Source organism: Ceratotherium simum, chromosome 2 (assembly GCF_057802395.1).
Source record: "Ceratotherium simum simum isolate JZ-2026a chromosome 2, ASM5780239v1, whole genome shotgun sequence".
NCBI classification, from domain to species: Eukaryota; Metazoa; Chordata; class Mammalia; order Perissodactyla; family Rhinocerotidae; genus Ceratotherium; species Ceratotherium simum.
The window spans coordinates 6,025,536-6,048,158 of record NC_141901.1 but is presented as its reverse complement, the minus strand read 5'-3'; the positions used below and the strand labels follow the sequence as shown (position 1 = coordinate 6,048,158).

At 39.0% G+C, this 22,623-nt stretch overlaps 1 protein-coding gene across 2 annotated transcripts in view; it reads left to right on the top strand.

The window, feature by feature from the left end:
* Positions 1 to 22,623, top strand: part of NME7 (NME/NM23 family member 7) — a 216,475-nt gene that overhangs the window by 246 nt on the left and 193,606 nt on the right. Inside the window, exon 1 of one of the 2 annotated variants that reach the window (XM_004425068.3) lies at positions 148 to 236. The exons of the other annotated variant lie outside the window; for it this stretch is intronic. Within the exon in view, the coding sequence (XP_004425125.2) occupies positions 234 to 236 (3 nt within the window). The 5' untranslated portion in view covers positions 148 to 233. Of the gene's footprint in view, positions 1 to 147; positions 237 to 22,623 lie in introns of those variants that run through there. 2 annotated transcript variants of the gene reach the window in all.

Here is a 22,623-nt window from a genome sequence, read left to right as displayed (position 1 = left end):
AAGGGGTAGGCGGTGTTCCGTCGCCCCGGGCGACGGCGTGAAGGGGCGTGTCTGTCGACTGGATGGGCGGAGCTACGATGACTCCCAGCCACTAGGGACGAAGGGGCGGGGCAGTGGGGGGCACGCAGGGTCCGGCAGTAGGCGGGGCTCTGTTGCCAGAGTAACCGGGCGTTGGTGTTGGTGGCGGTGTCTTCCTGTCTCCAAGATACCTGTCTCCTCGTGATCCTGAGACTATGGTGAGTGCAGGCGAGGCCAGAAGCAGGGCTGTGGGGTCTGGTTACGCAGCGTCCCAGGTCCTGGGGCGAATGGGCACTCAGAGGCGTCCTCGTCCTTTCCACCTTCGCCCCGTTATCTCATTCTCCCTTTCCTGGGATGTCCCCCAATTTCCTCGCTCTCCCTATTTCTGGCAGCACCCTGAATTCTACTTTGATACTGCTAAGCCTCTAGAGTAATGTAAGAGAAAGTTTATGGGTATGATTCTGAGTCTAATAGCCTGAGGGTGAGACATTTTTTGGAACAAACATTTTAAATGTTTGCATTTTTCATCATTGCATGTTTCAAGCTCTCAGCTTCACCTTAACGCGCTTCATTTAAGTGCGTGGTGGTGTGTGTGTGAATCTCCCTGGATCTTGTGGTCTTTGCTCTCCTGAGTGGCAGAGCACTGTCCCACACCCCGTCTAAGGGCCATTTAGTAATAGCTATGTTTTGCATCAGCTCTCTTCTAGCCAGTCGATTACCTTCTAGGTCCGTGCTTTTTAATAGGAATGCCCCTCAAGATCACTTGGAGAGCTTCTGGAAAATTCACTTGCTTGTGCTTCACCCCCCAAAATTCTGAATAAATAGGAATGGGACTCGGTATTTCATTTTTAACAAGGCTGTAGGTGATTTTCATTCACTCACATGTTTGAGAACACAGCAGTTCTAGTTCATTCACTTAGTTACCAAATCTTTTAAAGTGAACATTTGAAAAGGGCTCTGCAGGAAAGGGACAAGGGTCCGTTATGAATAACGGACTGGGGGATAGAAAGATGACTGTTGTCAAATGGATATAGCTATGAATTTAGCAACAGAGCGCCAGCCACCACCCCTTCTTTCTCCATTACTACTCAGCAATCCTTTTTGTTCTCCGTCTGCCCTTGTCCCTTTCCTGCAGAGCCCTTTTCAAATGTTCACTTTACAAAGTCCTGTCCCTTCCCCCCTCTTTCCTCCCTTCTAAGCAGATGACAGAGGCTAACAGTTGATTTCTTCAACCTCATGCTCCCAACCTACACATTGATCAATATTTTCCCCATCATTTAGTCTTGTGTTTCTAGTTTGGAGAAAGAGGTGTTGAAGGGTAATGCGTGCATCTTTGCTCTAGATCTCATTGTCTCCCATCCATTACAAGACTTTCTGCTTCTGGTTATCTTTTTTCTTTCCTGTGTTTTTAGCCTCTTCCTCTCCATTTCCTTCTCCTCGGTGTTCAAGTCATATATCTTAAGAAAATGAAATAAAACAAAATGCGTCTCTCATTCTGTGTTTGTCCAGTGTTGTCCAATCCTCCCATCTATCTGTAACCTGCCTTAAAGCATAGTATTTTCACTTGCTTCAGTTTCTGCTCCTTCACTTTCATCCTCAATACTCTGTTGTCTGACTTCCCCTCAAATGGCTTCAGTGAAGTTGCTCTTGCTTAAGTTTCTAATGGTCTTTTAAGTGCCAAATCCGGTAATTTCTTCTCAAAATTTATGTTATTTAGCCTCTCTTCACAACTGAAATTCATGGGCATTCATTCCCACTTTTTTCCCACATTTCACTTTTTTTGCCCGCTTTTTAAATAAAATTCTCTGGGACTCACTCCTTAATTATTTTCACTTCTTAGTTGATACATTTTCCTTGAGTGATTTCATCCACACATGTGAGTTCTACTAATGCCTAAGCTTTCACTCCTACATTTCAATTTTCATCTCATAACTGCTAAGGCCTAGCCTAATTGCTTCCTGGACGTCCCTACCTGGTTACCACAAAGGCTTCTCAAATTCAACATGACCAAAACTGAACTTGCTCTCTTTCCACCTTGTTTCTCTTACTTCACCAAGTGAATTAATGGTACCACGCTAGTATAAACTGTCATATTAACACCTAAACCAGACACCAGAGTTATCCTACGTTCCTTCCTCTCCTATGTCTCCCATATTCACGTGGTCTCTAGATCCTGTTTTAGTTTAGGATCTCCTCATTTCATGCCTGGACTACTGTAATAGTGTCTTTAACAGCCTGGTCTGGCAATTCTCCAATCCATTATTTTCTCTGCCCCAAGAAGGAATTTTCTAAAACCCAAATCTGTTGATGTTACTCATCTCTTTAAAACTGTAGAATCCCCATTCCCTACAGTATAAAATTCAGAGTATCTAGAACGGCGTACAAGGCCCTCCATGATCTAGCACTTACATGCCTCTTGCATGCCTAGCTTCTTGCATGCCTCTCCCTTTCCTAGACGCTCATTTTAGCCCATTGCCTTTTAGCTTCTTGCCTTTCATTGAACATTCCAAGCAACTTCAAACTGGCATTAAACCTGTTCCCTCCGCTTTGCACGTGCTGTTCCTTCTACATGGAATACCCTTACTTCCTCGTTTCCTTGCCAAATTCCTGTCGATCCTTCCAGACCCAGGTTAGGTGTCTCTTCTTCTGTGTGTGATGCCTTACTTTTCAAAGAGAGTTGACTCTTCATTCTTTTTTGTCACAACTTTACATGGTGCACATCTCTCTTATTGTACTTACCACATTCAGTTGAGATTATTTGTTTATAAATTTTTTACTCTTACTAAACTGAACTGTTAGAGGAATTGATCTTTATTTTGTTCACTGCTATTGCTTAGACCATATTAGGCACTCATATAATTGCTGAATAAATAAAAAAAAAAGAAAGAATGTAGTGAGCGCTCTGAGAGTGTACAGTGTACTTGGGGGATATCGGAGGATGAAGTCCTCCCTTTTTAGAGTCAGAAAAGCCATCATGAAGCAAATGGAATAGAATTTCAATAGCTAGACTTCAATGACCAGTGCATGGCATTGGGAGATGGAAAGTGACATTTGTGGAATGCTGTTTTTTTGTGCCTATCTTACGTTTTGCTACTTACAAGATGGGTTCAGACAGAGCATTCTTTAATGAATGTGAGTGAGAGTCTGTCTGAATGCCCTGTACTGCAATGATCTCAAGGTGTTATATGAAAATGTTGCTAATAAACTAGAAGAAAGAATGTGACAGCGGTGAACTCCTCCCCCCACCCTCTGCCCTGGCTGGAGTTGTATGTGGTGGCTCTTTCAACTTGGCTGGTCAGGGAAGTCCCCTCTGAGGAAGTGGCTTTTGAATTGAGATCTGAATGATAAAGTATAATGATCTGGGGAAGTGTACCAGGCAGCACTAACAACAAGATGGAAGGCCCTGAAGCAGCAAAGAGTTTGGCATATTTCAGGAACTGACCTTAGGTTTAATGTAAAAAAGAATAGAAATTAGGTGGTGGAGTGGTGTGGGGGCAGCGACAGTGGGGGAAGTATGGTGGAGAATAGCATGAGATCTGGTTAGAGAGGTAGGCAGAGGCCAGACCACATGTGTGTACTACAGTAGTGTTGCTCAGACCATAGGCTGCAACCCATTACTCGGTCATGAAATCAGTTTGGGGCATGTAACCAGCATTAAAAAAGAAGATGACATAAAATGGACACCATATTCATTGCATGTTGTAAGGGTAACTTTCATGAATCTTGTGTTTTAAATTATATGTGTGTTGTATATACTGGGTTATGATGTAAAATATATTTCTTACTGTAAGTCACAATCCACAAAGTTCAAGATATATTATACTTTGAACAATATCTACTTTAAAAGGCAAAATACTTGATCTAAAGACATGCAGATTTCTTATTCCTCCTTGACCTAGTGATAACCTTATTGTGTGGCTGGAAATGCTCTGAATTTAATGAAAGCCTAAAATTGACTAGAATAGAATTTTCAAATTTCTTTGTGCATCCAGATCTCTCTTCTATGTCAGTTACTGTCAATCCTTTATGAGAAAGAGCAGGCCTTTAGAAAAGAGAGAGAAAAATGGATGTCCTTTCTCTGTGTTCAGTCTAGCCACTGATGTATGTATTGTATCAAAGGCTCATGGTTTGTCTCGAAGTAGCCCAGGATGGAGCTTGTTACTCTGCTGGTGTGGCTTCCTGACCTGCAATTAAATGATCTGGTCAGCTTCTGTCTGCATCTGGTTTGTTACAGTTGTAGCTTCTAGCACCAGAGTTAGGTTCTGGCTACAAAGTCTAGAATCACCTTTATCTTGTGAAGCAGAGAGAGGCAAATGTAGTTTGGTATGTCTCACATATATATTGTTTAAGATAAAGAGTATACTAAAGTCATCAATTTATTTACTTTTATGCACAAAGGGAGCAGAGAAGATAATTCCATGACTCTTTTGACTAATAAAGAGATATGAATGTTATAGATCTAAAATAGAGCATTGACTTACTGTTAACCAAGATGAACTGCTAGTATAACTGAGATATTTAAAGATTATCAACTACGTTCCACAAGAATTAGACTAAACAAATGTGTCCATGTTGTTTTAAAAGAGCCTTCAAGGGCAGTTTCATGATTACTAAATAAAGAACAGGATTTTATGCTGTGAAATGTTTTTCAGTTTCTAACTTTCCAAAGTTTCTTCTAATAGGTTTACTGTTTTTGTCTTTGGCGCACGCTTCTTATCCATCCAGAATTCCTTTTGTTACGTGAACGCTAACTTGGAGGGACTGCAGTTCTAAAGCCCCAGGCTGGATTTCATTTACTGCAACTGAATCAAAGTAGAGAGCCTAATTAGAAAGCCTGAACTTAGAAAATATTTTCCCTGTATGTTTTATTATGAACGCAGTCTAGAGCCTGTTATATTCTTCTTTAGCAGGAATCAGTAGTATTTACAAACTGAATGGCAACTGGTTAATAAAATTTTCCTCATATGTAGCTCTTTGTCTTTTCCCTGTCCTTTTCCTGCCTTTTATCCTTCATGCTTTCTTTTTTTCCCCAGCTTTACTGAGATAAAATTGATGTATGACATTGTTAAGTTTAAGATGTATGTGTTGATTTGATACACGTATATATTGCAAAATGATTACCACTGTAGCATTAGCTAAGACCTCCATCACGTCACATAATTACCATTTCTTTTTTGTGGCGAGAACATTTAGGACCTACTCTCTTAGAACAGATTGGTGGTTGCCAGAGGCGAGGGGTGGGCAAAATGGGTGAAGGGGGTCAAAAGATGTTAACGTCCAAGTCCTGGGGATATAATATATAACATGGTGACTATAGTTAATAATACTGTATTGCATATTTGAAAGTCATTAAGTGAGTAGATTTTAACAGTTGTCATTACAAGAAAAAGAATTTTGTTGCTATATATGGTGACAGATGTTAACTAGACTTATTGTGGTGATCATTTTGCAATATATACAAATCTGGAATCATGTCGTACATCTGAAACTAATATAATCTTATATGTCAATTATATCTCAAAAAAAAAATCCCAAAACAAAACAATAAATCATCTTGGTGGGATCCAGGATTTTGAAAAAAAAATTACTGTAAGTTTGTTATAAAATGCTCCTAAGGACCCTTTTGCTATTTTTATGGCCTTAAAACAGTGTGAATGATAAATGTCCTTGTTCACCAGGGCTAGGAACATAGGACCAGGCAGGACCAGGTTGGAGAGAGCTCAAGCCTGTGACAGTGACACAATGTTTGTAAGGGGAGAAACTGAGAGACAACCGAAATGTCTGTCAATGGGCAGATGGCTAAGTAAGCCATGGTGTGTCCATGCTGAGAATATTATGTAGCATTAGAAGAGACTGTTGTAGATTTATATGTACTGACTTAGATAAAACTTTTTTTAAGTGATTTTAGTTGCAGAATATTTCTAGTTTACAATTTATGTAAAAAAAATAATAGCAAAACTCAAACCCACATGATAGTACCCTATATTTTCTATGGATATATTATGCAGATATGTAGACAAGCTGGTAACAGTGGTCACCTCTGTGTTTGGGGGACTGATCAAAGGGAATTTGAGCCTGAATTGCAGTGGTTTCATTTTTTTTATCAAGGGAAGTGTATTCACATATTACTTGTGTAACAAAAAATTAATTTTAAAAATATTGCCACTGCTGTGTCTTACTGTTTACATTGATTCAGGGGCTGGCCATGAATAAATGAAATGTGATAAGAGAATGCTATTAAATATGTAAATACCCTTTTGGGAAAAAAAATCTACTCTCAGCAACTTTTGAGTATATAATATATTGTTAACTATAGTCACCATGCTGTACATTAGATCCCCAGAACTTATTCATTTTGTGACTGGAAGTTTGTATCCTTTGACCAGCATCTCCCCATTCCTCACCCCCAGCCCCTGGTAACCACCATTCTAGTTTCTGTTTCTACAAGTTTGGCTTTTTTAGATTCTACATGTAAGTGATATCATACAGTATTTGTGTTTCTCTGTCTGACGTATTTCACTTATCATAATGCCCTCAAGGTCTATCCGTATTGTCACACATGGCAGGATTTCCTTCTTTTGCATGGCTGAGTAATATTCCAGTGTGTGTCTGTATCACATCTTCTTCATCTATTCATCTGTTGGTGGTTGTTTCTATATCTTGGCTTTTGTGAATAATGCTGCAAAAAACATGAGGGTGCATATATCTCTTTGATATCCTGTTTTCATTTCTTTTGGATAGAAACCCAGAAGTGGTATTTTTAATTTTTTTGAAGAATCTCCATATTGATTTCCATAACGACTGTACCAATTTACATTCCTGCCACCAGTGTACAAAAGTTATCTTTTCTCCATATCCTTGCCAACACTTGTTAATTTCTTCTCTTTTTCTCCTTTAATATCATCAGTGATCCATTGGTTGTTCAGTAGCATGTTGTTTAATCTCCACATTTTTGTCACTTGCCCAGTTTTTCTTCGTGGTTGATTTCCGGTTTCATAGCATTATGGTCTGAAAAGATGCTTTTTATGATTTTAGTCTTCTTAAATTTATTGAGGCTTGCTTTGTTTCCCAACCTATGGTCTATCCTTGAGAATGTTCCATGCGCTCTTGAGAAGAATGTGTAGTCAGCTGTTTTTGCATAGAGTGCTCTGTATATGTCTACTAGGTCCATCTCGTCCAGTTTTTTCATTTAAGTCCACTGTTTCTTTATTGACTTTTTGTCTGGATGATCTATCCATTGATGTAAGTGGGGTATTAAGATCTCCTACTATTATTGTGTTGTTGTTAATGTCTCCTTTTAGGTTTGTTAATAGTTGCTTTATGTACTTTGGTGCTCCTATGTTGGGTGCATATATATTTATAATTCAGATGTCTTCTTGGTGGAGTGTCCCTTTTATCATTATGTATTTCCCTTCTTTGTCTCTCTTAACCTGTTTTATCTTGAAGTCTACTTTGTCTGATATGAGTATGGCAACAGCTGCTTTCTTTTGTTTGCCATTAGCTTGGAGTATTGTCTTCCATCCTTTCACTGTGAGCTTGTGTTTGTCTTTAGAGCTGAGATGTGTTTCCTGGCGGCAGCATATTCTTGGGTCTTGCTTTTTAATCCATCCTGCCACTCTGTATCTTTTGATTGGAGATTTCAATCCATTTACATTTAGGGTAATTATTGATATATGAGGGCTTAATGTTGCTGTTTTGTCACTTATTTTCCGGTTCTTGTGCATTTCCTTTGTTTCTTGTCCCATTTGTTTCGGATTGCCAATTGACTTTGGTTGTTCTGTCTTATGACTCTTCTAGTTTTCTCTTTGTTTATCATATGTGATTTTGTTTTGATTATCTGTTTAGTGGTTACCTCGAGGTTTATATAAAAAATCTTGTGTATAAAATAGTCCATTATCTGATGGCCTCTTATTTCCTTATACTAAGTCAATTCAATCACTTTCCTCTTCCCCTTCTAAGTCGTTCTTGTTATACTTTATTCTGTCTTGTGTTGTCGGTGTGTGTTTATAGTGATGAGGTTATATTTATTTTTGGTGAATTCCTTCCTTTGATCTTTGATTTTGGTATTAAAGTGGTTGCTAACCTATTCCAGTAAAGATCTACTATTTTTCTGATTTTGTCTACCTATTTTTCTCCTTGCTCCAAGCTTTGTATTCCCTTTCTCTTCTTTTTTTCAGGCCTGAGGGCCTTCTTGAGTGTTTCTTGTAGTGGGGGTCTTGTGGCTGTGAACTCCCTTGGCTTTTGTTTATCTGGGAAAGTTACTATTTCTCCATCATATTTGAAGGATATTTTTGCTGGATAGAGTATTCTTGGCTGAAAGTTTTTGTCTTTCATTGTTTTGAATATATCATTCCAGTCTCTCCTAGCCTGTAAAGTTTCTGTTGAGAAATCCACTGAGAGCCTGATGGGAGTTCCTATGTACGTTATTTTTTGTTTTTGTCTAGCTGCCCTTAATATTGTTTCTTTGTCATTGACTTTAGCCAGACTTACCACTATATGTTGTGGAGTGGGCCTTTGCCTGTTGACATATTTAGGCGACCTATTGGCCTCACTTACTGGTATTTCCTGCTTCTTCCCCAGATTTGGGAAGTTCTCAGCTATTATTTCCTTGAATAGGCTCTCTGTTCCTCTTTCTCTCTCTTCTCCCTCAGGAATACCTATAATTCTTATGTTACATTTCCTAATAGAGTCAGATATTTCTCAGAGACTTTCTTCATTTCCTTTTAGTCTTAGTTCTCTCTCCTCTTCCATCTGGAGCATATCTGTATGCTCTATTATCCTCTATTATGCTAATTCTTTCCTCCATATTGTCAGCTCTGTTCTTTAAAGATTCCAGATTCTCCTTTATCTCCTCCATTGTGTTCTTCATCTCCATCAATACTGATTGGTTTTTCTTTATGATTCCAATCTCTTTTGTGAAGAAACCCCTAATCTCATTGAATTGTTTGTGTTATCTTGTATTTTGTTGAGTTTTTTTATGATAGCTATTTTGCAATCTCTGTCGTTTAGGTTATGGATTTCTGTGTCTTCAGGGTTGGTTTCTGGGTGCTTGTCATTTTCCTTCTGGTCTGGTGATTTCATGTACCTTTGCATTGTGGTTTGCAAAAACAAATTTGCTTTGTTTTTCCTCATCCTGGAAATATCTGGTTGTAATTTCCACCCGCCGCCACGGCGTGGGGATTAAGGGCTGTATAATCTGAGCCCCCTGCGCTCTGCCCCAGCTGCTTGCTGCGATTGGCTGGTCTCTTGGTCTGGTCTGGTCAGCTGAGCTGCAGTGTCTGGCATTCGGAGGGGGGGGCTCTATCTTTTGCCCGCTGGGTCCCTGGTGTGGGGGGCTTCTTGCTCGCCCCTTGTTATCCGCTCTCCTGGGGTGCTCAGATGTTGATGGTACCCCTGTAGCAGTTCTGAGTCCTCTGTGTGGGAGGTTTGCACTGGCTGAGAGAGCCCAAGGGCTATGATTTCCCCACAGAGCGCCGCCCCTCCCCCCTCTCTGGAAGCCATGCCGACCGGGATCGCTGATCTGATGGGGAGGCAGAGGAGTTCTCCTTACGTCTCTCCACTTCCTGTGGGGGCCCCAGCACGTTCCACTCTCAGATGTGTGGCAGTGTGGTTCTTTCCGATCTTCCTTTTTGCTGTGTAGGAGTCCGTTGTTGGTCTGTGACTGTTCCTTCTGTTGTATCTTATCGCAGGACAAGTTTACAAGAAAGCTCACTCCACCATGACGCTGACATCACTCAATTTCTTCTCTTTTTGATAATAGCCATTCTAACAGGTGTGAGGTGATATCTCATTGTGGTTCTGATTTGCATTTCCCTGATGATTAGTGATGTTGAGCACCTTTTCATGTGCTTGTTGCCCACTTGTATATCTTCTTTGGAAAAATATCTATGTATTCAGTTCCTCTGCCCATTTGTTAATCAGATTGTTTGTTTTTTGTTATTGAGTTGTATAGTTCTTTATATATTTTGGATATTAACCCCTTATCAGATACATGGTTGCAATTATTTTCTTCCATTCCATTGGTTGCCTTTTTATTTTGTTGGTTGTTTCCTTAGTTGTGCAGATGCTTGTTAGTTTGATGTAGTCCCACTTGTTTATTTTTTCTTTCATGGCTTGTGCTTTTGATGTCAGATCGAAAAAATTGTTGCCGAGACCAATGTTAAGCAGCTTTTCTCCTCTGTTTTCTTCTAGGAGTTTTACAGTTTCAGGTCTTATCTTTAAGTCTTTAATCCATTTCAAGTTAATTTTTGTGAGTGGTGTAAGATAGGGGTCCAGTTTCCTCCCGCATCCATTCTTTCTTATTCACCAGTTACTCATCCATTCAAACAAGTATTTATTGAGTGCTTTCTGTATGCTGGGCACTGGCTACACATTGAGTAATAAGATAGCACACAGTGTCCCTGCTCTTCCTCAGTCCCCATTGGGTAGAGCCAAATTATCTTAATTGGCATTTGAGACCTTCTCTCGCCATGGCTCACTTTGCTTACCCCGTGGACCTTATGGAGAAAAGCAGATATTAGAAACTAAATTACAAGGGTAAGTTGGGTTACAAAAGAAAAATTACAAGGTGAGGTGGAGATGTATAATATAATAGAGTGGTCTGACCTTGCCTGGGGTGGTCAGGGAAAGCCTCCTTGATGATGTAGCTTTTTAATTCCTTTTTCTCTTAGTTGGGGAGACACACAATAGATGTAAGCAAATAAATGAAAGGTCACCTCACATGATGCCAAGTATTATGAGGGAAATTTAAGTAATGTGATAGTGGCTGGTCCCAAGAGCAGGTAGCCTTAGGTGGGACAATCAGGGAAGGTCCTCATGGGAAGGTGACTTTTAAGCTGAGCTCTCAATAACAAGCAGCTGGCCAGTTGGAGATCTAGAGGAAGAGCATTCTAGGCAGAGGCAACAGCAAGTGTGGAGGCTAGTTAGAGGACCTGGAGGAAGCCAATATGTCTGGGGCCTGGGGAACGAGAGGAGGATGGGAGGAGAAGGGATGGGAGAGGCAAGTGGGAGCCAGGGACTACTGAGGCTTATGAAACTTGGGAAGCATTTTGGGTTTCATTCTAAATGCAATGAGATAAGGCATCTCATACATTTTTTTTTTATTCCATCAAAATATTTTATTTTCCTTGGATCTGCTTTGTTTAAACTTCAGCCGTATTAGTTTGGTCTTTCAGTGCCTATTTTCATTCTATCAGTAATATTTATGATCTTATAAACTTTGGAAAATATTTTTCTGTTCTGCTCTTGTCTTTGAAGATCCGACCCTGCTAATTTCTCCGTTTGTAGTTGCCTTTTCATAGTTCACTTGCCCTTCTCTGGACCTTTTGTTTCCATCATATCTTCTCTAAGGTATGGCAGGCAGAGCTGCACTTTCCAGGTGGGTGTGCATAGTAGTTTCTAAATGGATATTATGTGTCCTGCTGTGATTCCACCTGGTACCTTTCGTGATGGTGCTGTGGCATCAGACCGAAGAACCTTGTTCTCCTGCAATATCTCCAGCACTTCCTGTGAATCTTATATTCACTTTCCTGTTTAAACTACTTCATTTCCAAAAACTGTTGATATTTTAGGACTTTTTATTACTTAGATGTGAGAAATTATAGCTATTAAAATGTACTTCTCAATTCAAGTTTGTTTTCTGATACTGGGCACTTTCTCTAATTAAGTTGCTATTGTTATCTCTCCTGGCTCTTCTTATGTGCTATGCCTTCTTCATATTGCTTTCTTTTTAAAAATGTATTTCCATATGCATACATAATCGTCTAGGGTTCTCTGATACCTGTAAATTTAAATTTCATGCTCTGTTTTCCATTGTTTTGATACTAGTTAAAGATATATATGCTGTATGCATTTTATATATTATATATAATATATAATACATGTATATAATCCATATATATAATATATATAAAACATATATAGCATATATATTTAACTTGTATATATATATCAAATATTTAACTTATTCTGTGTAGAAATATAGTCATTTTTGGAGATTTGAAAATACAGAAGTAAAAAAATATAATTAAATTTGTCTGTAATATCACTGACTATATACAATCGCTATTAATATTTTAGTATAATATCCTAGTCACACATACATGCATATATACATATACATATACATACATGTATATATCTTTTAAAATGTGACCCTATTGTATACATTCTTTACAAATCCTTTTTTTTTCATTTATTATATCTTATACATTTTTCCAGGTCAGTTTTAAGAACTACATTTTATTCTTTTATTTACTTTGATTTAACCAATCCATTTATTAATTTAGCCTTTTAATACCATAAGTAACATATTTTTGCAGAAACATTTTTATGCACATCTGTAGCTATTGCCTTAGAATAAATTAGAAATGGAATAACTGGGTGAGAGGGCGTGCTTATTTTTAAGGCTTTTTGATATGCATTGCCAGATTACCTTCAGAAAAGTTTTGCCAGTTTGTACTGTGCTAGCAGTGTGCCAGGGCGCCTGTGTCTCCTAGCGCTAACCTGGATTTCTATACATTTCATACATACATCTAACAGTGGATTTGAACTTCTGATAAAAATTTCACCTTCCTTATCCAGTATGTTGAGAGAGAAAGATTATAAATTACTATATGTTCTGTAGATGAAAAGCATTGTTAATACTTAATCTAAGATATGTCTCTGTAATTATTGTTTCATGTCTTTCATAGATTGTTAAAATTCAAAATTTATTGCCTGTATATACTGAAGAAGATAGAGGTAACCTGTCCTAAACTATTATTCACAGACAGATTTTTGAGTCCTCTCTTGTCTTCCTGTTTTGAGGAGCCAGCCTATTGTAGTACAAACTGGTGTAGAGCTGGTGTAGAGCTAGAAATCTAAATTTTCAATCCTTGTTGCAGTCTTGGCTTCAGCACTTATTTACTGTGTGACATGTAATCTTTCCAGGCAATTGTTTTCTCACCCATAAAATCAGAATTATAATTTCTGTTCAGAATACCTTAAAGCATTTTTGTGAGGATCAAATGAGATAATGTATCTGAAAGTAATTTATAAACTGTAATATACTGTACATATATGAAATGTATTATTTTCATATTACCAGAATGCTGCCTAAGGAGAAGATAGTTGGGGAAAATGGAAGGAGATTAAAATCTAAAACAAGTTTCAGCAATAAATATTTGAGGTTATTGGTATTACTGTCCAATTTTGAGGATATTTAAAATTTTACTTTTAGATATTAAATTTCTTCTTCCTCAGTGTCTATTATAGTTCCTTTTCCTGATGGAAACAATAAAAGGTCAGAGAAAAGGGAGGGAAGGATGGGAGGTGGCAGGAATAGTTCCTGAGACCATTTTCAGTAACTCTTATATACTTTTGGGGAGGGGACAGCTAAGCATGTCTGATATGGATTTAGCAAGTATTAGATCTGCAATCCATGAATTTCTAGTCAGCTTACATGGATTAGCTGGGAACATTTACTTTTATTACTGGTAGTCTTGAAACTTTATTATTCAGTAATTTGGTTGTGAAAGTACAATGGCCCCATTCAGGCCTAATCTGTTTCTTGCTACATAGGCTCAGAAATATGGCTTTGGAAAAATGGAAAATCCTTCCATCTAGTGGGAAGTACAGGTCTATCATTTATGTTACATCATCTTGCTCTTTAAGTAGTTTATTGAATTTTACTGTATGCACCCAAGTCTCTGAAAGGTGAATATTTTTGTATCTTAGGTATCTGAATATTCTTCATAATTAAACCATTTAAAATTTTATATCCAAAGGGAGAATGTCTCCTATAATAATATGATCACTTTTTTCTCAGCATTTCCATTTAAAATCTAGTAATGGCCTTAAGATTTTATCTTGTCTGCCAATACACGCATAGGTGGAGGCATGTGTCGCTAGAATATTTTTAGAACCAAAATTGAAATAAGAAACATTTACATGGAAATGGGGCAGAGCCTTTTGAACTCATCCTTCTGCCCTATTATTGGGTTCTTGCTACATGCCATATATCTGAGATACAAAGATGAATAAGACTAGATCTCTTTCTTAAGGAGCTCACAATCTTAGGGGTAGAGAGAAAGGAAAGGAAGAGAGAAACGTGATACACTGTAACACTGTAATAATAACTAGAGAAATTCAATTTCCTCATTTGTAAAATGAGCATGATAGTACTAGCTCCCTCATAGGGATATTGTTATCATTGAATGAGATAAAATGCTTAACCTAATGCTTATACGTTGTAAGCACCTAATAAATGTTAGCTGCCATTACTGCTGCTACTGCTGTTGTTATTGATAAGTGTAAGACAGAGACCTACTGAATACAGGAAGGGAGTGTTAGTTAAAAACAAATAGATTCGTTAACTTTACAGCTTTTCCTGTGTTATTTTTCATTCACTAAGTTTCAGATTTTCTTTAACTTGTGAATATGTATAAATCCAAAATTAAACTTCTACATACTAATGTTGACACTGATTCCTTGAATTTATCAGAAGGCATTTGGAAACAGAGTAGGAAACTATGTTACAGCTTCATTGTTCAAGGTGCAGCCTAGTGCCCTGTACAGTTAGGTGCTTAACAAATGCTTTTTGTTCCTTTCTTTTAAACCTTTTTGCTTATTGAGTCAGATGTCCCTTTGGGTGAGTTGTGAGTGGGCACAAGACATACACATTTGGTCACTACTGGGAAGTACTTACATGAGGTTATTAATAAAATTCTGAAGCAAATTCTTTTTGGTTTAACCTTTTTTTTTTTGGTGAGGAAGATTGGCCCTGACACATTGGCCCTAACACTTGCTGCCAATCTTCCTTTTTTTACTTGAGGAAGAGTGGCCCTGGGCTAACATCGGTGCCCATCTTGCTCTATTTTTGTACGTGGGACGCTGCCACAGCTTGATGAGTGGTGTAGGTCTGCACCCAGGATCCGAACCCAGGAACCCCGGTGCCACAGAAGCAGAGTGCAGGAGATGAACCACCATGCCACCAGGCTGGCCCCTGGTTTAACCTTTTGAGATACATTTTTAAGTGTTTACACCTTCTTTTTTTCCATATTTACGTGCACTTCAGCCACACTTGCTATTCCATTTGCCTGAAATTGTCCTCACTTCTTCTGGTGCTCAAATGACACTTCAGCCGAGAGGACTTCCTGTTTACTCTCTCTAAAGTAGCACTTCCGCTTACTCTCGTACCCCTTACCCTTCTTCACCACCTTCTTTTTTCGTCTTAGCACCTGACAAAAGCATGGCACAGCTGCAATTTTAATAATGATAGTGCCTAACATTTATATAACATTTTCCATTTTTTAAGGCATTTAAGATTCTTAGCTAATTCCCAGTGTTCTTTAGAGATAAGTATTGAATTTATGGAGAAGGGATATGAATATCAGTAGAGAGCAGAGATGTGCAAACATTCAAGGAAGGAGAATAATGATCTGAAAAGAAGAGAAGTTAACTTTCCACTGAATTTCCCTGCTGGTCACTTGGTAGAGACCAGGAGTAGAGAACTATTTTTGATCAAGGGCTTTTCACCACCAGAGAAAATGTAGAAGTCAAAGTCAAAAACAGTAGACTTCTATTCTGAGAGAGAAATCTAGATTCATTCATTCATTCATTCAACAGTTATTTTCAAGTTTCTCTTATGTGCCAGGCAGTGTTCTAGGCACCTAGGATAGAATAATGAATGATGAAGTCCTGCCATTATGGAGCTAAAATTTCTGGGGTAGGGAGTCACACAATAAACAAATAAACGTAATGTTAGGTATTGATAAGTGTTATGAAAAATTAGCCAGCCCTGGTGGTCTAGTGGTTAAGATTCAGTGCTCTCACCACCACAACCGGGGTTTGTTTCCAGTTGGGGAACCACACCACCCGTCTGTCGGCTGTCATACTGCATGCTGCATGCAGTGGCGGCTGCGTGGTGCTGTGATGCTGAAAGCTATGCCACCGGTATTTCAAATACCAGCAGGGTCACCCATGGTGGACAGGTTCCAGCGGAGCCTCCAGAGTAAGACAGACTAGGAAGAAGGACCTGACCACCCACTTCCAATTTTCCAAAAAAAATTGGCCATGGAAACCTTGTCAATAGCAGCAGAGCACTGTCTGATACAGTGCTGGAAGAGGAGAGGATGGTGCAAAAAGACCTGGCAGGGTTCCGCTCTGCTCTCCACGGGGTCGCTATGAGTCAGAATCGACTTCATGGCACTGAAAATAAATGAAAAAATTAACAGATTATGGGAAGAGTGAGTGAAGTAGAAGGAGGATGGTGTTTAGTTGGAGGGTCAGGGAAGCCTCAACAGCTTGCTGACACTTGAGCAGAGACCTGAATGATGTGATGCTATAGAGAGCCCTGGTAATCCCAGCAGTAGAGCAGTCCAGGCAGAGGGACCAGCAAGTGCAAAGATTCTGAGGTGGGAGTCTGCTTGGCCTGTATTTCTGAAACTGAGGCTGTGATCCATTGGTAGATTGTGAACTCTAAATTGTAAATAGCAACTAGCCTTTTAAAAACAGTATAAAATATTAGTATATTGCACATACTGAAGATAAAAATTGTTTCATGGAACTTTTTTTCAGTTATGAGGTGTGTTTGTGTGTGTGTGCACGCGCATGCGTATGTGTGTGTGTGTGTGTGTGTGTATCTATTGATTCTAAAGGAGATTATAGTTCTTAGATTCTGGTGAAAAAGAAGAAAATGTTTGTGAGCCACTAATCTAGCCTTATCCCCCAATTTTATAGATGAGGAAACTGAGTTGGGATGTACTCAAAGGCGTGTCTTCTCCCTGGGTGTGGTGTTCCTGCTCCTCTGGGCTCCCGTCTAGACGGGGTATGCATGTCTGTAGGTAGGTGTGACTGACTCCACACTGAATTAGTTCTAATTTCTAAACGGAGGGAAGGAATTAAAAACTTTATTTAGTCAATACCATATCAACAAGTACCCACTTCAGTTCTGTTTTATGATCCTCTTTTACACCATTTGTCTTATTTTCCTTTACTTTCTCTATTTTCTTAAATGTCCTTTTATTTTCTAGGAAAGAAAGCTAGACAAAGTAAAGAGAGAGAGAGGGAGAGAAAGAAATCCAGGACAGAGAGAGAGAGAAAGACAGAGAGGGACAGACATCCCAAATCCAGGAGGGAAAAGAGATAGACATCCGAGGCCAAGAGAAGAAGAAGTAGGACATCTCTGCCCCGCCTCCCCTTCCTGCTGTCTCCACGAGCCCCTCTGCCCCTTCCCCAAGGCCCTGGTCTCCTGGGAAGGCAGTGCTGGTGGAGAAGGGGGTCCATCCACTTTCAAAGTCATGCATTGGGAATTCACCTCTATAGCCTGCCTTTTGGCTCTCAGAGTGAAGATTCAGTAAGGTGCTGAGGAGAGTGGGCTCCTGGAGAGCAGGGTTTATCCTGTGCTCCTGTGCACTTCCAGGCCTAGCAGGTGGAGTGGAGGCCCTCAGTAACGCTTTGCTTGAAAGACTCTCCTTATTAATACGTTGAGCTGTCAAGAGACTGTTCCTGTGCGTTACAGCTAAATTCTTACTTCTACAAGCAATAAATCTGTAATGTTAAAGACAGGATTAGGTTCAACAGAGACTTAATTTTGGAGAATTTGCAAGGGTAAATTAATGAAATTTCATGAAATTAATCCAAGGGTTAAAAAAAAAGATTCTTTTACACGCACACACACATACAAACCCCCGATTAAACCTTTTTTTTTAATGTCACAAGGAAGATATTCTTGAAATAGTTTTTCAAGAAACAGGATTTAAAAAATCATTGTTTTTAATTGCTTAAAACCTTGTTTTGGGGGCCGGCCCGGTGGCGCAAGCGGTTAAGTGCGCGCGCTCTGCGGCCCGGGGTTCGCCGGTTCGGATCTCGGGTGCGCACCGACGCACTGCTTGGCAAGCCATGCTGTGGCAGCGTCCCATATAAAGTGGAGGAAGATGGGCACGTATGTTAGCCCAGGGCCAGTCTTCCTCAGCAAAAAAAGAGGAGGATTGGCAGATGTTAGCACAGGGCTGATCTTCCTCACAAAAACACACACACACACAAAAAGCTTGTTTTGTAATTTATTAGGTGTTACAAAGCAAGTGAAGAGAATTCGCTGAATAGCATTCATTTTCCATAAGAGTGGCTGTTTGAACCTGATAATTTCTTCAGTGGCTAAAAAAACAAACTTTAAACTTACTTGGGGCTGTTGAGAGAAGGATCCAGAAAGAACTCTTGATTAGGACCTTTTTTATGCAAAGGATTAGAGAGAAATGAAAGTGTTGACCTGGCACCTGGTGCCTTTTCATTAAAACATTTCTTAAAGCCCTGGTGACTGGAGAGGATATATTAAAAACCAAAAGAAACTTATTAACTTATAAATCAGAGTGGGAAACCTGTTTTTCTTAATAGTTAATATCTATAATTTATTGAGTGCCTACCGTGCATTAAGTTCTTTTCATATAAGGAAACAGTTTCAGGTTTAAAAAACCCCAAAGTTATAGTGCTAGTAAGGGGCAGGGCCTGGATTTGAACCTGTTTATCCTGGAAGCCTGTGCTCTTTCTAACCTACCACAATTGGGACCACGATGTTTAAAATTTTTTAGGCATAACTTTCTTCTGCATTTTTGTAGTTGTGGAGAGAAGTGAAGACTTTTAACTTCCTTTTTGAAAACTCAATTTCTAGACCATATGAATGATACAAATTTTTTTCAAAAAGTCATAATTCATATTTTGATACTCAATTAGGTCCTCTGAAAAATGATTATGATTTAATGTAAAATGGCTATGTGGCCTAGATATGTTGAAATCCACATTGAACATTAGGTGGCACTCTTCCATCACTGGAAACATTCTTTCAGGAAAAGATATCCTTTATGGAGTTTATTAGTTGTTTATTAATTTTTATCATATTGATGTGCCATATGAACACATTCATCTAGAAAGCACAGAGTACACTGTACCACAGATTATTTCTCATAAAGTCAAAGACACACACTTTTCCCTTTCATAAATTAGAAAACTGAAGCCTAAATGATGAAAAGAATAGCGTCCTTTGGGATTCAACTTGAAAATGTTTTTTTAGAATCTGTTTCTCCACCAAAATATCCTTTATCTTAGTTTTAAAAAACTGCTAAAACAGTAAACTACTACATTAAAACAACCTGTGAGGGAGGCCGGCCCGGTGGCGTAGCGGTTAAGTTCGCGAGTTCTGCTCTGGCAGCCTGGGGTTCACCCGTTCGGATCCTGGGCACGGACCTACTCACTGCTCATCAGGCCATGCTGAGGCTGCATCCCATATAGAAGAGCTACAACCCTACAACTATGATACACAACTATGTACTGGGGCTTTGGGGAGAAAAAACAAAAAAGAGGAAGATTGGCAAAAGATGTTAGTGCAGGGCCAATCTTCCTCAAACAAAACAAAACAAAACAAAACAAAACAAAACCTGTGAATCACATAATATAATATAGTCAGAAGCAGTCCAAAGGGTAGAAAAGATTCTCCTTTGTAGCTGCTCAGATCGACTGTCTGATGATGAGTACTTCTAACCCTTGCTGATAGAGTCAAGGCTTTCACCACTTTTATGGAGGCACACTCAATGCTCACAGCCACTTGAATCTGCATCACTTGGCCATGCACATAGTATTTTCTGCAATGACTGATACTCAAAAGTACTTGGACTCATTCCTTTTCTCATGAAGATAATGCTGACAGAGTCCGTAGCCAACTATAGTTAATGCTGAATAGTAATAATATGCAGTGCATGCAAATCTACATGTGTATTTAGCATCTGCAGCATTTGGTATTTGAAATAGAGGAAAAATGGAACCAGTTTGGTTTGCATAGAGCTACCCTCCTGTATCTCTGCAACCAGAATCACTACATCCTGCTGTGCACGTTTGCACTACATAGCCTAGAGTGAATTGGAGGTATGCTTATTTGTTACATATTTTTCTAATAGATATCAGTAAAAAGTTCTGAGGAATGCATAACTTTTTGTGATGTGGACAGAAGTAATAGGTTGGCTAAAGAACAGGCTTCTCAGATTTCGACTCCATGACACTGGCACTCAGTGCCATTGGCACTTTTCCTGGAGGGAAAATAGAAGAGAGGGAGCACAGGAGAGAGGAGGTGATATAAAAATAATATTCCAGGATGCATCTAAATTGCTAAAAGGTTAGGGTCAGGGTGAGTTTAGGAGCCTCCACAATGAAGGCAGGATGGCCTCTCATTATATCTGCCCTCTAACAGCGCTTTCAGGTCATATGGGCTTTTTTCTTTCTTGAATTCACAAAGCTCTGTTTGCCCCTCAAAGTTTTATACTTTTTGTTTCCCTGGAATATTTTTCCTCCCAGATTTCTGCGTGAATGGCTTCTCCTCATTCTGGTTTTACTTCATATGACATCTCCTCCTAGAGGGCTTTCCTGTCCATTCTAGTTGAAGGAGAACTCCTAGCTCTCGGTCCTTAATCATTAACACATTTACTTATGTATTCCATACTTATTCATGTACTTGTGTACATGGCCAGGGTCAATCTCATAGAGAAGGTGATAGCTGATCAAAGACTTGAGAGTAAGAAAGGATGAGTCATGCAGATGTTGGAGGAAAAGTGTTCCAGGAAGTAGGACAGTCAATGGAAAGGCTCGTAGGTGGGAAGATGTCTTGTGTTCAGGGAACAGGGTGCTAGGGCAAAGTAAGCAAGAGGGACAGTTGTGGGAGATGAGATCAGACAGATAAGTGGAGGCCAGATCTTGCAGGTCTTTGTAGGCCATTGGAAGTGGGTTGTCTTTACTCTGATAGAAATAGGAAGTCTGAGTCTGCAGGTTTTAAGCAAAGGAGTGAGGTGGTTCAACTTACATTTTTACAGGATCCCTCTGGCTGCTTTTTTGAGAATAGATGTGGGAGAGGTCAAGAATGGAAGTAGAGGAAAACTAGACAGCAACATGCAAAAGAATGAAACTGGATCACCATACACAAAAATTAACTCAAAATGAATTAAAAACTTGAATGTAAGACCTAAAACTATAAAACTCCTAGATGAAAGCAAAGGCAATAAGCTTCTTGATATTAGTCTTGGTGATGATTTTTTGGATTTGACAGCCAAAGCAAAGGCAATGAAAGCAAAAATAAACAAGTGGTACTACCTCAAACTGAAAATCTTCTGCACAGCAAAAGAAACCATCAACAAAATGAAAAGCCAGCCTACTGAATGAGAGAAGATATTTGCAAATCACATATCTGATAAGGGGTTAACATTCAAAATATATGAAGAACTCAGACAACTCACTGGCAAAAAACCAACCTGATTAAAAAATGGGCAGAGGATCTGAATAGACATTGACATTTTTCCAAAGAAGACATACAGATGGCCTACAGGTACACGAAAAGATGCTCAACATCACTAATCTTCAGGGAAATGCAAATCAAAATCACCATGAGATATCACCTTATATCTGTTAGAATGGCTACTATCAAAAAGACAAGAAATAACAAGTGTTGGCGAGGATGTGGAGAAATGAGAACCCTTGTACACTCTTGATAGGATTGTAAGTTGGTGCAGCCACTATGGAAAACAGTATGGAGAGTCCTCAAAAAATTAAAAATAGAACTATCATATGATCTAGCAATTCCACTTCTGGGTATTTATCCAAAGAACAAAAACATTAACTCGAAAAGATATATGCACCTCCATGTTCATTGCAGCATTATTTGCGATAGCCAAGACTTGGAAGCAACCTAAGTGCCCATCAATGAAGGAATGGATAAAGAAAATGTGCCCATAAAAAAGAATGTAGTCTTGCCATTTGCGACAACATGGATGGACGTTGAGGGCATTATGCTAAGTGAAATAAGTCAGACAGAGAAAGACAAATACTGTATGATCTAACTTATATGTGGAATCTAAAACAAAACAAAACAAAAATCAAGCTCATAGATACAGAGAACAGATTGATGGTTGCCAGAGGCAGGGGATGGGTGGGGGTGGGCAAAATGGGTGAAGAGAGTCAAAAGGTACAAACTTCCAGTTATAAAATAAATAAGTCATGGAGATGTAATATACAGTATGGTGACTATAGTTAATAATAAATATTGCATATCTGAAGGTTGCTAAGAGAGTAAATCTTAAAATTTCTCATCACAAGAAAAAAAAATTGTAACTATGTATGGCGACGGATGTTAACTAGACTTATTATGGTGATCATTTCTCAGTATATACAAATATTGAATCATTATGTTGTACACCTGAAACTGATATAAAATGTTGTATGTCAGTTATACCTCAATTAAAAAAAAAGAATGGAGGTAGAGAGACCAGTTATAAGGTATAATCGAGGTGAGAGAGTATGGTTGCTTGGAATACTGTGGTTGCAATGGAGGTAGTGAAGTGATTAGAGTGTATGTATTTTGCAGGTAGAGCTAACAGGATTTCCTGATGGATTGGATCTGAGGTCTGAGAGAAAGAATGAGTCAAGGACAGAGTTAAAAGCTGATCCTTGGATTATGGCCTGGGCAATTGTGAGAGTGGATTTGCTATAAACAGAGATGTGGAAGATATGTGAAGGAGCAAGTTTGGTAAGGGGGCTGGGAGTAGGAGTTCAGTTTGGAGCCTGTTGAATTAGAGATGTTTGATTGATATCTAA